This window comes from Euprymna scolopes, chromosome 15 (assembly GCF_053919585.1).
Source record: "Euprymna scolopes isolate OS-2025 chromosome 15, ASM5391958v1, whole genome shotgun sequence".
Taxonomy (NCBI): domain Eukaryota; kingdom Metazoa; phylum Mollusca; class Cephalopoda; order Sepiida; family Sepiolidae; genus Euprymna; species Euprymna scolopes.
The window spans coordinates 129,276,829-129,290,414 of NC_136496.1; the positions used below are offsets into that span (position 1 = coordinate 129,276,829).

Below are 13,586 nucleotides of genomic sequence, written 5' to 3' on the forward strand. Positions count from 1 at the left end.
CATATTGTATGATTATTTCAAATGTTTTCATATTGTATGGTTGTTCAAATGTTTTCATATTGTATGATTATTTCAAATGTTTTCATATTGTATGATTATTTCAAATGTTTTCATATTGTATGGTTGTTTCAAATGTTTTCATATTGTATGGTTGTTCAAATGTTTTCATATTGTATGATTATTTCAAATGTTTTCATATTGTATGATTATTTCAAATGTTTTCATATTGTATGATTATTTCAAATGTTTTCATATTGTATGATTATTTCAAATGTTTTCATATTGTATGATTATTTCAAATGTTTTCATATTGTATGGTTGTTCAAATGTTTTCATATTGTATGGTTGTTCAAATGTTTTCATATTGTATGGTTGTTCAAATGTTGGTTGAAGTAAAAGAAAATAATAAGAGAAATAATTAAATTTATTTCAATGATTTATTATATTCCATATTTGTGTTCTGTGGCCGTCATTATCATCTGTCCATCCAATTTCAATTTTTTTTCTTAATTTCAATGTTTTAACCCCCACCCCCACCCCACCCAATATTCCGGCGTGTCTATATTGTCCTTTGTTTTGAGCATTATTGTCTGTCCATCAGATTTCAAAGATGGAATTTATATATTTTTTTTATTTGGGTGTTTTTTTTGTTTTGTTTTTATATTAGCTGTCTACATTGTTGTTTGTGTCTATTCTTTTTCAAATATTAAATTCTCATTTTATTTATTTATTTCAATGTCTATTAACCAATAAGTTTTTATATTGTTATTTGTGTCTGTCATTATGGTCTGTCCATTAAATTTCAAAGATTAAAATTCGTTTTTAAATATTCTTTATTTCATTCAAATTTTCATTATTCAATTTGGTTGTTAAATGTTTTTGATAAAAAAATATCGTTCTGTTTCTATATTGTCATTTGTGTTAAGCATTGTCGTCTGTTCACCAAATTTTCAATATTATTCAATACTGTTTTTACCAACAAATATCATTGTCTATATTTTCATTGTTTTGTCAATCATCCAGTTTCAAGTATTAAACTTTTATTTAATTTTATTTGATTCAATATTATTAATCAGTGTTTGTGCTATCGCACTGTGTCAACATTGTCATTCTTTGCCAATCATTATCGTATGTCAATCGAATTTCAATTATGCCAATGCTATTTTAACCTTTGTTTTCCTCAACTGATGACTGGTTGACAGTGGCGATGTGTAAGTTGCAAATGAACAAATTTGCTTATAGCTTCGGTGCTACATGTGTTTCCTGGTCTTTTCAATGGATAGTGTGTGTCAAATAATTGTTCCTTCACTTTCTTGTATCTTAATGAAGTGGACAATAATTCTGTGTCAATCTCTTCATTCATGAACACATTAATGCCGACATAACTGAAATATGAAAAAAATTAAATATGATGCAGAAACGATTATCTACAGACAGATATTAATAATCTATATATTAATGTCATATTACCTTTTAACACAATTTCCAGATTATAAATTATTCGATCGGGAGATCCTATTTATTAAAAAGGGGGCGATAACATACTACGAACATTAAATTAGTATATAGATAATTTAATATTCGTAGTTTGTTTTCACCTTCTATCCTCTTTTTTAATAAATAGGATTCCCCGATCACTGAAGACGAAATGTAAAATAAATAAAATTAATGTCGCTTTTGGCCGTACGTGAAATTAAAATATACCTTCTTGCTCTTCTGGCTAGGATACAAGAGTAGTATCTATTCTGTCTAAAGATGGTATAATGATATCGTGGGGTTTCCGTTCGCACTGGTGTCTATACAATGGGAATATTTCACAAGCTCCTATAAGAATATTGGAGATAAACCATAATAACCAGATATATTCTGATACTACATTAACCAGATTACTTAGATAAATACTTTTACAGTTTTAACAAAAGGGATACAATAATATTGTGGGGTCACCATTCACGCTGAACGCCCACAGAATGCCCAGCAGCAATATATTACATATGAAAGATGCCACTTTGGAATTTCCACAGGTCCTGCTAATAATAATAATAATAATAATAATAATAATTCTGACTGTGAAGTTATCAACATTTGTCTTCCTAAGGATTTTTTCCTATATACTTTTGATGTAATAAATATGAATACATCCGGTTTCCTCTACACAAGAATATGATGTCAGCCATAAAAACGGAAGTGTTGAAAGATATGCCGAAAGCCTACAGCTTAAGCATATTGCTAACTATGACTACAAATAACTGTTTATTAAGGTGATTTATTAGATTGTATTACGCGATTACGGTAGGCAAGACCACTCAGCTGTTATATATTATTTCTTATTGGAATTTTTTTTTTTTTTAGATGAGTAATTTGTATATTTCATAACAATAACTATAAAAATGAGGATAACAGTTCGCAAATAAATAAATACCACTCAGCTACTTCAAACAAATATATCACTTTTCAGGGCATATCAAGTTTAATAATACAAAATACATGCAAAAACATTCCTTGGTTCTGAGTAATATGTGAAAACCAAATACGTTTTTAATTGTTCTAATCCGCCGTAATTTATATTTAACAGAACAAGCCACCACCCTTTCTCTCCCAATCTTATTTTATATTGATTCAGCCACTCTCTAATATTTTTTAATGTCTTTGTGAGTATTGGCATCTAATTTAGATACATAGTTCAGTATGATGAAAATAATGGAAATCGTGTTCCGACAAGAGAAATAAAAAAAATAAAAAGGAACAAACCGAATTATGTGTCCATCAACGTTTCGTCTTTATTACGAAATAATGACGAAACGTTGATGAATACATAACTCGGTTTGTTCCTTTTTATTTCTCTATAGTTCAGTATGCACCACAAACACATATGTAAATTAGATGACCAAATAATAAGTCTTACATCATAATAAATAATAATACTTTATCAAAATACCACTACTAGTAGATATAAGTTCATGCAATAACTCATGTTGTATAGCGGCATTGCTTCCAACAAAGGTTTCATCAGATGATGATTCTGGGTTCAGGCATAGTTTTATGATGAAAGCTTCATTAACAGTAACCCAGAGCGCCCCAGCAGTACCTCACGATATTACCAGACTTTATTGGATGGCAGTCATTTTGCAAGATTACCATATCCATGCTGATGCAGTTAGTTCCTTAACTTGAATCTTTTCTTTGTATGTGTGTGTGTGTATGTGTGCGTATTTCCTCTTGTTTGATGGAGAAAGTCAAATATTAGACAAGAATGCAGAAGTTGAGTTAGCAATGAAACATTGCATACTAAGTTTCATAAATATTTAATTTTTACGAATAAAATATAGTGCAACAACTAATTGCAAACATTTTTTTCTTTTTAATATATATATATTTTTTTTTATTTAACCATATAAATTTTTTTTTCGGTTAGGTTATTTTTGTCAATTCGAATTTTGTAGATTTTTTTTTTTTTTACCTTTGCAAAAAAATTAAAAAATTAAAAAATAAAATAAGGAGCATTATTTTTGCCCTTACGCCGGTTGCAATGTAATACGAAACTAATTGCAAACACTTGACAGCAATTATAAAGCTATAAAATGTTCAAGGTAATAAGTTTGGGTTTAATTGTATTATGGTTTCCGTTTTCAATTATTACGTCTAGCTTTGCTGTAACCTCCCTACTTAGCCTCCCCCACTCACTCTTAATGTTTTATCATAGCAGCGTTAATGGAATTGATGGAAGAGATTGCCTTCGTATTGTCCCTTCATTGCTAGTATCACATTTAACCCTTCAATGGCTAAACTCTCTTAAGTTTAATATTTTTTAAGTATTATTTTATTATGCCATCAATAACATAAAAACAACATAAAAATATATTTATAAATTATGAGAAATTTATTTCATGGATAATCATTGAGGGAGAGTATATCACAGAATTAGTTTAATCATAAATCTAAATAGATAATGATAAAAATCATTAATATTTGCATATATATATTAGGAAGAGTATTTGGATCGATCAACATATTGACGCTAGCACATCTCGCGCGCGTGTGTGTATAATATTAGTGTTGGGACGATTAATCGGGAATTGGAAAAATTGGAACTTTTTGGAAAAATCTGTGTCTATTTTCCGATGCCAAAAACGATTCCTTTGATTATCTTTTTTATTTGATTTTGTTTGAAACAAAATCTTCCATCGCTTGTATTAAAACTAAAATAATAAATTTTTATTGATTTTAAATTACCAGCAAAATTAAAATCTATAGCTCACCCCCACCATTTTACACGTGGTTTTACATTAAAAAAAATATATCCACATTTTACACGTGTTTTTACATTAAAAAAATATATCCACATTTTACATGTGTTTTTACATTAAAAAAATATATCCACATTTTACACGTGTTTTTACATTAAAAAATATATATCCACATTTTACATGTGTTTTTACATTAAAAAATATATATCCACATTTTACACGTGTTTTTACATTAAAAAATATATATCCACATTTTACACGTGTTTTTACATTAAAACATATATATCCACATTTTACACGTGTTTTTACATTAAAAAATATATATCCACATTTTACACGTGTTTTTACATTAAAAAATATATATCCACATTTTACACGTGTTTTTACATTAAAAAATATATATCCACATTTTACACGTGTTTTTACATTAAAAAATATATATCCACATTTTACACGTGTTTTTACATTAAAAAAAATATATCCACATTTTACACGTGTTTTTACATTAAAAAATATATATCCACATTTTACATGTGTTTTTACATTAAAAAATATATCCACATTTTACACGTGTTTTTACATTAAAAAAAATATATCCACATTTTACACGTGTTTTTACATTAAAAACTATATATCCACATTTTACACGTGTTTTTACATTAAAAAATATATATCCACATTTTACACGTGTTTTTACATTAAAAAAAATATATCCACATTTTACACGTGTTTTTACATTAAAACATATATATCCACATTTTACACGTGTTTTTACATTAAAAAATATATATCCACATTTTACACGTGTTTTTACATTAAAAAATATATATCCACATTTTACACGTGTTTTTACATTAAAAAAAATATATCCACATTTTACACGTGTTTTTACATTAAAAAATATATATCCACATTTTACATGTGTTTTTACATTAAAAAATATATCCACATTTTACACGTGTTTTTACATTAAAAAAATATATCCACATTTTACACGTGTTTTTACATTAAAAACTATATATCCACATTTTACACGTGTTTTTACATTAAAAAATATATATCCACATTTTACACGTGTTTTTACATTAAAAAAAATATATCCACATTTTACACGTGTTTTTACATTAAAAAATATATATCCACATTTTACACGTGTTTTTACATTAAAAAATATATATCCAAATTTTACACGTGTTTTTACATTTAAAAAATATATCCACATTTTACATGTGTTTTTACATTAAAAAAATATATATCCACATTTTACACGTGTTTTTACATTAAAAAAATATATATCCACATTTTACACGTGTTTTTACACAAAAAAAATATATATCCACATTTTACACGTGTTTTTACATTAAAAAAATATATCCACATTTTACACGTGTTTTTACATTAAAAAAATATATCCACATTTTACACGTGTTTTTACATTTAAAAAATATATCCACATTTTACACCTGTTTTTACATTAAAAAAAATATATCCACATTTTACGTTTTTTTACATTAAAAAAATATACCCACATTTTACACGTGTTTTTACATTAAAAAATATATATCCACATTTTACACGTGTTTTTACATTAAAAAAATATATCTACATTTTACACGTGTTTTTATATTTTAAAAAATATATCCACATTTTACACGTGTTTTTATATTTTAAAAAATATACCTATATTTTACACGTGTTTTTATATTTTAAAAAATATATCCACATTTTACACGTGTTTTTATATTTTAAAAAATATATCTACATTTTACATGTGTTTTTATATTTTAAAAAATATATCTACATTTTACACGTGTTTTTATATTTAAAAAAATATATCCACATTTTACTCGTGTTTTTATGGCAATTGAGGGGAAATAACAACTTTTTAGTTAAGTTCAGTTTTAAATTCCAGATTTCAGAAAGGGGATTCTAAGGTTATGTAGAACTAAATCTTTATTTTAATCTTCATAAGGGGATGGGAAAATGGTGCACAACTGTTCTATTTCAAGAATTCATTTTACATATCTCGAGTGGGGTATTTTTTAGTGTGTGTATGTGTGTATATATATATATATATATATCTCCTAGGGAATAAAGGTTTTGAACAAATATTTCAGAGTGAATTTACTTAGAGGCTATGAGTTAAATTCTTGATGAAGAACAACTAAAATAATTCGTACAAAATATCTAAAAAGGGTGGAATGGAAAATCAGAATAGTTTACTCCAGCAGATTAAATAAAGTTTGAACTTCTGAAAGGAATGACTCTCCAATTCCTTAATTGATAGTATTAGCTTCTCGGTAGACTATGACAAATTTATCATCTGAAGAAGGCCGAAACGTTAAGAATATAACAATGATCAAGATGAAGATAACCGATCAAAACATGTAAATAACAATAATTAATCGATTTATATACAGTTACATGTGTGTGTATGTTTGTATATTTCTATTTACAGGATTCACGTCTAAACTAATAACAATGATCTGTTAATTAATTTAGTACTGAGTCCTGTTTAGATAAATGCATATGTACGGCATAATTACATTGACACTCAGGTTTTCGTTGGATCACCAAAATTAAGCAACGTTGAGTCTGGTCAGTATCGGATGGGTGACTATTTAGAGATACCTGGTACTATATGTAGGAGGGCATCGACACGTCTCTGCAAGAACTGCAAAAACCTAACGTCGTCATCTCCCCCAACGAGGATATACATGCAACTAGGGATTGCTTGGGAATTCCATACTTCCATGTAACTTCCTTCTTCGGAGGAAGTTGGTTGAACCCGCTTAAGATGAGTGCTCTTTCAGTACAGTACAGAAGATACAAATATGCAAACATATACACATACCTAACTTTATATAAATAGTTGATTGTCAATAGGATTAACTGCTAAGCTAATGGTTAATCGTAAAATACTTGTTTAAGGCTTCCTACATATTTGACATAAATCTTTTTTGTTTATTTTTTAATTTTTTTATTTATTTTTTATTCAATTCGCACCTATTTAAAAAAATGATAATTTTGCCTCCAAAGTTGATATTGTATATTAAAGGGTTAATGTTTCTTGTAGATAATTCTTTCTCCTTCTTGTAGATATCTAAAGGCTTTCGTTTCTTGTTTTGCGTCTTTTTTTGTCTTTTTTTTTTTTTTTTTGGTTGAGGTTTTCTTCATCTAACATTCTTGTTTGGGGTTCGGTGAATTTTAGATGAATTTGTTGCTTTTTTGTTTTAAAAAAAGAAACGCCATCTTTGTTGTTATATTCACAACGTTTCGGCTGATGTTCAGTAATTTTTTGTTATGGATGTATTAAAATTAGAATTTTCTATGTAAGATTAGATTAACTAAGAAAACAGGATTTTTTTTTTATTATAGGCTGTTAGAAGTTAAGCTGATGTGTTCGGGAAGTTACCTTATAGCAAGAAGTTGATATGAGAAAGAAGCCAGTTACATACTATCTTTTGGGTATTAAACATCAAAGTAAACAAACGCTTTTTAGGTTCTTCCACCACAATTACAAGGGATGACCAGGAAGATGCATCAATCTTGATAAACTGTAAAAAAAAAAAAATCAAAAAAAAAAAAAATCAATAAAATAATATGCAACCCAGAGCAAGTAATGAAGTTTTTTGTTGGTCATTTCACTAATCTCCAACCTTATTATGTTTCATCTTTTCGAACTTTAGAGCTATCGAGTTAACTCTCGAATCTTTAAACTCTGGAACCAGTGCAAATTTTTAACTGAACCATTTATTTAAACCATGAGGGTAATTTGTTCTTATTCTGTCAGCCATAACTGGATAGAAATGTCATTTTAATGTTATCACTTATTTATTATCACTTGTAATAACGATTGGATTTTCAACTAATAAGTTCTTAAGTTAAAAAAGGTTTCTGAAGAAGGTCTGAGGTCACATTGGCCGAAACATGAATATATTAACAAAGATGAGAATAGTAGTCCGAATATCCCATCTTTGTTGTTTTGCTTCATTTTCGTTTCAATGTTGCTGTTTTAAAGCTTTGGTCTAACTTCTTTTCAATACTCACACATTTTTTTTTTCTCTTCATTAATATCAAAATCTGGCAATTTTTCTATGAAATGTTATTTCTTAACGATGATATACTTTTCTGAAGTGAATCAAAGTGATAGCTCTCCAAAGGTATCTCGGATAATTTACTGGCGATGATCCTACGAGCAGCAAGAAACACATGCAAATGAGACCGTTGATTGGTTTGCTATGTGAAGCAGGAGTTTATAGAAATTGAATGCAAATTAATCAAATCTGAAACCAAAAATAAATTTCTCCAAAATAAATGGCAACAAAAATGAAACAACACCCAAAACAAATTATTTCAAATAAGACTGAAGATAAATATATCCCTGCCCTCACAAATTATTTCTTTTCTTTTTTTTTTTTTTTTTGCACAGTGATCACTACTTATCAAGGCCCTGAAGCCACTCAGGGATAAGGGTTATTGCAAGTACATTACGTTAGTGTGGAGATTTGATGAAGTGTTTACTTAAGGGGGCGGTTCATTAGGAATTTGTCAACGTTGGACTTGAAGACATCCAAGTTGTAGTCCGGTGGGAAGCAGGCAGACGGAACAGATAAATAAGACTGAAGATAAATATATCCCTGCCTTCACAAATTATTTCAAATAAGAATGAAGATAAATATATCCCTGCCCTCACAAATTATTTCAAATAAGAATGAAGATAAATATATCCCTGCCCTCACAAATTATTTCAAATAAGAATGAAGATAAATATATCCCTGCCCTCACAAATCTGGGTAAGAACAAGTTATCCTATCCCAGCTCTGCATAAGGCACACAAGTCGCACACACGTCTTTATTCTGAACAAAGAATTACAGCGAAAATGTATCACATACCAAACACCTATCACAGTCAAACACATCATTATGGAACGTGAAACACTAAAGAACCTTAAAAAGTTTTTGTTCCAATCTAATAATATGAAAAATTCATTGGAATGTATTAATATAGAAAATGTCTTTAAATTCTTAAAAGAGCTAAAAACATATGAGAAGATCTGAATCAATAAAATAAAGAATCTCAACAAAAAACATAACTGACCTTAAATAACACATAGCGGTTGATAAGTAAAACAATTTAATTGGTACTATAATTTCATAGTGTCATGTCAGATCATTGGTGATAGGTGGCCTTTCAAGATAGCTCAGAAGCAAATTCTAGTTAAGGAATTAGAGATCCATTTAGTGAAGAGAAAGACGATTTATTTTTAGAAAAAAGGAGAATATCGTCTTATAAAGAAAAATGTTGATCGATAAACGCTTATTATGACTTATATGATTTTGCATATTTATTTCGAAGTTGCCATTCAATATTGGACAATCTAATGATATAAATTACAAAAAGTGACATTCTTGAATTGTGTGATAACAGCAAAGAAAATGTTGCTTCAAAGTAAAGTGAGAATGACAGGCAAAACCTCTTATACAAGAGCGTGGACGCATCTAAAATGAGTCCATACAATCTGTGCATTTGCAGATTTGAACAGGATGTTGGAGAACAAACATGACACTTGTCTAGACTGACAGACAGAGCCTCTTCAAGGAATGAGTAAAAACATAAAATTAGATTTCGGCTGCACTTCAGTCTCTGGTACCTCCATCCTTGTAATGGTTACTATGGGCAAATCTCCTCTGTGGGTGGAAGAGGAAGCTGGTTCAAATCAAACACAGCTAATGTCGCGCAAAAAACAAGAAGACTAACTTGGAATGTCTACTTTTTGTCAGAAGCAAGAAAAGATTCAATCTGACAGACGGACAAAGCCGTTCATGCAGAAGCGTGGATGCATTTAAAAATACTATTTCAAGTTAAAGTATGACAAAGTAACAAGACTGATATTTTAAACTGAAGTTTCGCAGACCAACTGACTGACTGATAAAGCAGTCTTTAAATTAAGATGCATTCATCTAATTTTTCCTTATTTAGCAATGAAAACATTATTTTAAACTTAAGTGTTATAATGGGCAGATAAAATTCATAGTAAAAAAAATGGTGAAATAATTTCATAAAAATGAGTTACTAAAATAAATTCATGTTAAGGTTCTCAACTACCCCTTAAAAGATTTAATGGGTACAATTTTAAAGTATTTAATACGTGATAACTCGTAAACTAAATGTACAACACAGAATGTATATAAAACACCATTAAAATGAAATTCTTTACCGAACCCACTTAGTTTACGTGTGGAAACGATTTGTAAGAGTTTTAAACAATAAATTTGCAGAAAAATTTATACTCAAAAACTTTGTATATTTGAACGACATATTTGAACGACATATTTGAACGACATATTTGAACGACATATTCGAACGACATATTTGAACAACATATTTTTCTTTGATGCATGTTTCATTAACATGACAATTCGTGTTTGTTTCTTTAAAATTGGTTAAATTCCAATGATCTAATGTTCTGCTCGAGTGTGAACAAAAACTCGCCATATCTGCAGACGTTTTGGATTCTTATGAGTCTTCGTCAGGCATGTGATGAGTCACAAAATAAAAATAAATTGATTAAAACTATTTTAAAGGTATTTTAGAATAGCCTCTCCCCCTTCCTGACGAAAACTCATGAAAGTCGAAAACGTTTGCAGATATGGTGTGTTTCTGTTCACATTAGAACATCAGATCATTGACCCACCAACGTGGAAGGATGGATGAGAAAAGAAACAGTAATTATCAAACTCGAGAACTTGTAAACGAAAAAAAATTCATTCTTATGCGTTTTATATAAATTATTCTTTTTACAAATGGTAATAATGCTGTACTTTTCCCAGTATATTGATTAAAAATTCAACTTTCTATTATGTCAAGAATTTTTTTTTGATGTCTCAAGGTACGAAACATATATATATATATATATATATATATATATGATGTGGATTATCATAAAAATATCTGAATTCATTTTAGGATATCCTTGCTACAATGGAAGAAGGTGACCCTAAAGTTACGAATGTGATTAAGTTGTCAGAAAAAGTTCTTCCTGCTACTGCGGAATCTGGCAAGGAGGCGATTATCCGAGAAAGAGATGCTCTCAAAAACGATTGGTCAGCCTTTGTTTCTACAGTTGCAGAAGTAAGTCAGCTATATTCCGATCTTTTTCTTAATCTGTAACAATAGAGAGTAGATTTTTTGCGTGTTAATTAATGTTGAAATTTTAATATCCATTTCCTTTTTCCTTTTCTCTTTTACCACACCATTGCTTTAAGTTGGTTTGGCCTATCGCTAAACTGCAACAATTCCAGATCAAGCAATGTGTGCAGTTAATGATTCGGTAATCTTTGCTTCACCGTCACAATGTGATGATGATATACGTTTCAAAAGAGGACCTTTCCATAAGGAATGTAATTTTCTTAAATAGGTTGTCAGACAAACGTTCGACACTCTCACGACTAACTTGTGTTCTTATTTCCCTATTATTTTCTTTTATTTTTCAGGTCAAAACTGATCTTGAGAATTGTAAAAGCCAATGGGAAATTTTTGAAGCGAAATATGAAAATTGTTCCTTGCTGGTGAAACAACTGGAAAACAAAATTAAGGGATCCGAACTCAAGAAAGACTTTGCTGATAAAGAAGAACATCTGAAGATGTTGAAGGTAAAAATCAAAAACTTTTTCTTTTTTTCGTTTATTTTTTTTTTTGTTTCTTTATTTCAAGTTTCACACGACTTGATTATTTTTTGTATCTAATTGAGATATTTAATTTGATCATTTTATTTAATTGGAACAACAAATAAAAGTTATATAAAAAAGCTACGAAAAAAATTATATAAAAAGTAAAAAAAAATTGGGTTTGTATTACTGTACACATAGATTCGAAAAAGTTGTCAAAAAACAAATATATAACAAATAAATGTTATCAAAGGCAAGATAAGTTACCTTTCTACCTAACTGGATACTTTGTTAATGTTTTTATTTAATGTAACATGTTTATTCAGCTCGAAAGACATACAGTGTTTACCGATGTATTGGAAAATTCAAAATGGCGCCCGACTCTCTGTTGTACACTGTAAGTTTGGGAAAAAGAGTTAAAAATAAAAAAATATAAAATACTGTTAGAAACTCGCTTAATATGTTACCGTGGCACAGGCTGACATATATTCGATGGGTTTCTAACAGTATTTTGTATAGTTTTTTTTATATTTTTAACTCTTTTTCCCAAACTGACCGTGTTCAACAGAGAGTCAGGTGCCATTTTGAATTTTCCAATACATCGGTAAACACTGTATGTCTTTCGAGCTGAATAAACATGTTACATTAATTAAAAACGCTAACAAAAAGTATCCAGTTAGGTAGAAAAATAACTTATCTTGCCTTTGATAACATTTATTTGTTCTATATTTGTTTTTTGAAAACTTTTTCGAATCTATGTATAGTAACACAAACCCAAATAATTAAAAAAAAAAAAAATCATAGAGAATTTTTTTTTTTAATTCATAGAAAATTTTTTAAAAAATTTATATAAAAAGTTCCAAAATTTCATATAAAAAGTTACAAAAGTCATGAAATGTCCATACAACAACTGAACATTAGTATTGCTTCAGACAACACCTTCATCAGGAGATGACTGTGGGTTCAAGTATGGTTTGGTGTTTGAAAAATCATTACAATCAGCCCAAAGAACCCTAGCATTATCTAACGATATTACTAGACTTTGTTAAATTGTCCTCACTCCATGGCAAAGCCATGTCCTCCACACTGATGATGCAGTTAGGGTTTTATTGTGGATCTTTTTTTTTCTATATTTCCTTTTGTTTGATGGAGAAAGTCCAACATAAGTCAAGAATGCAGAGGTTGAGTTGTCAATGAAACCTCAGCATCCAACCTTGATAGAAAATACATTGGTTATCCAATCATTTTTAAATTGTTCCCATAGATATCGTATTTTCCCAACTTGCACTGATGTTCCGAATCAATATTTTCCTCAAATGATACTGTTAATTCGATGACAAAAACGTTTTTCAACTTAACATTACAAATGAGAATATCTGGAAGGTATTAACATTATTTCAGTTGGAAATACAAGCTGATTTTTTCAATCAGATATAATGTACAGTCATTAATCGATAACAATTTCTGATTTTTTAAGTAAAAATTTTAAATTATGTCAAAAATCTGACTGATGTAATTCTGTAGATGTGAATACATTCTGGCTGCATTCATTTTTAAACATGTAGTATAGATTACAATGTATTGTATTGTAGTATAGATTACAATGTATTGTGTTGTAGTATAGATTACAATGTATTGTGTTGTAGTATAGATTACAATGTATTGTGT

The 13,586-nt window shown here is 28.8% G+C and overlaps 1 protein-coding gene across 3 annotated transcripts in view; it reads left to right on the forward strand.

Moving 5' to 3' along the window:
* Nucleotides 1–13,586, forward strand: part of LOC145294135 (nesprin-1-like) — a 1,091,614-nt gene that overhangs the window by 529,360 nt on the left and 548,668 nt on the right. For all 3 annotated transcript variants that reach the window (XM_080141241.1, XM_080141242.1, XM_080141243.1), the window contains 2 exons: nucleotides 11,218–11,382; nucleotides 11,745–11,903. In XM_080141241.1, the coding sequence (XP_079997367.1) occupies nucleotides 11,218–11,382; nucleotides 11,745–11,903 (324 nt within the window). The remainder of the gene's footprint in view (nucleotides 1–11,217; nucleotides 11,383–11,744; nucleotides 11,904–13,586) is intronic.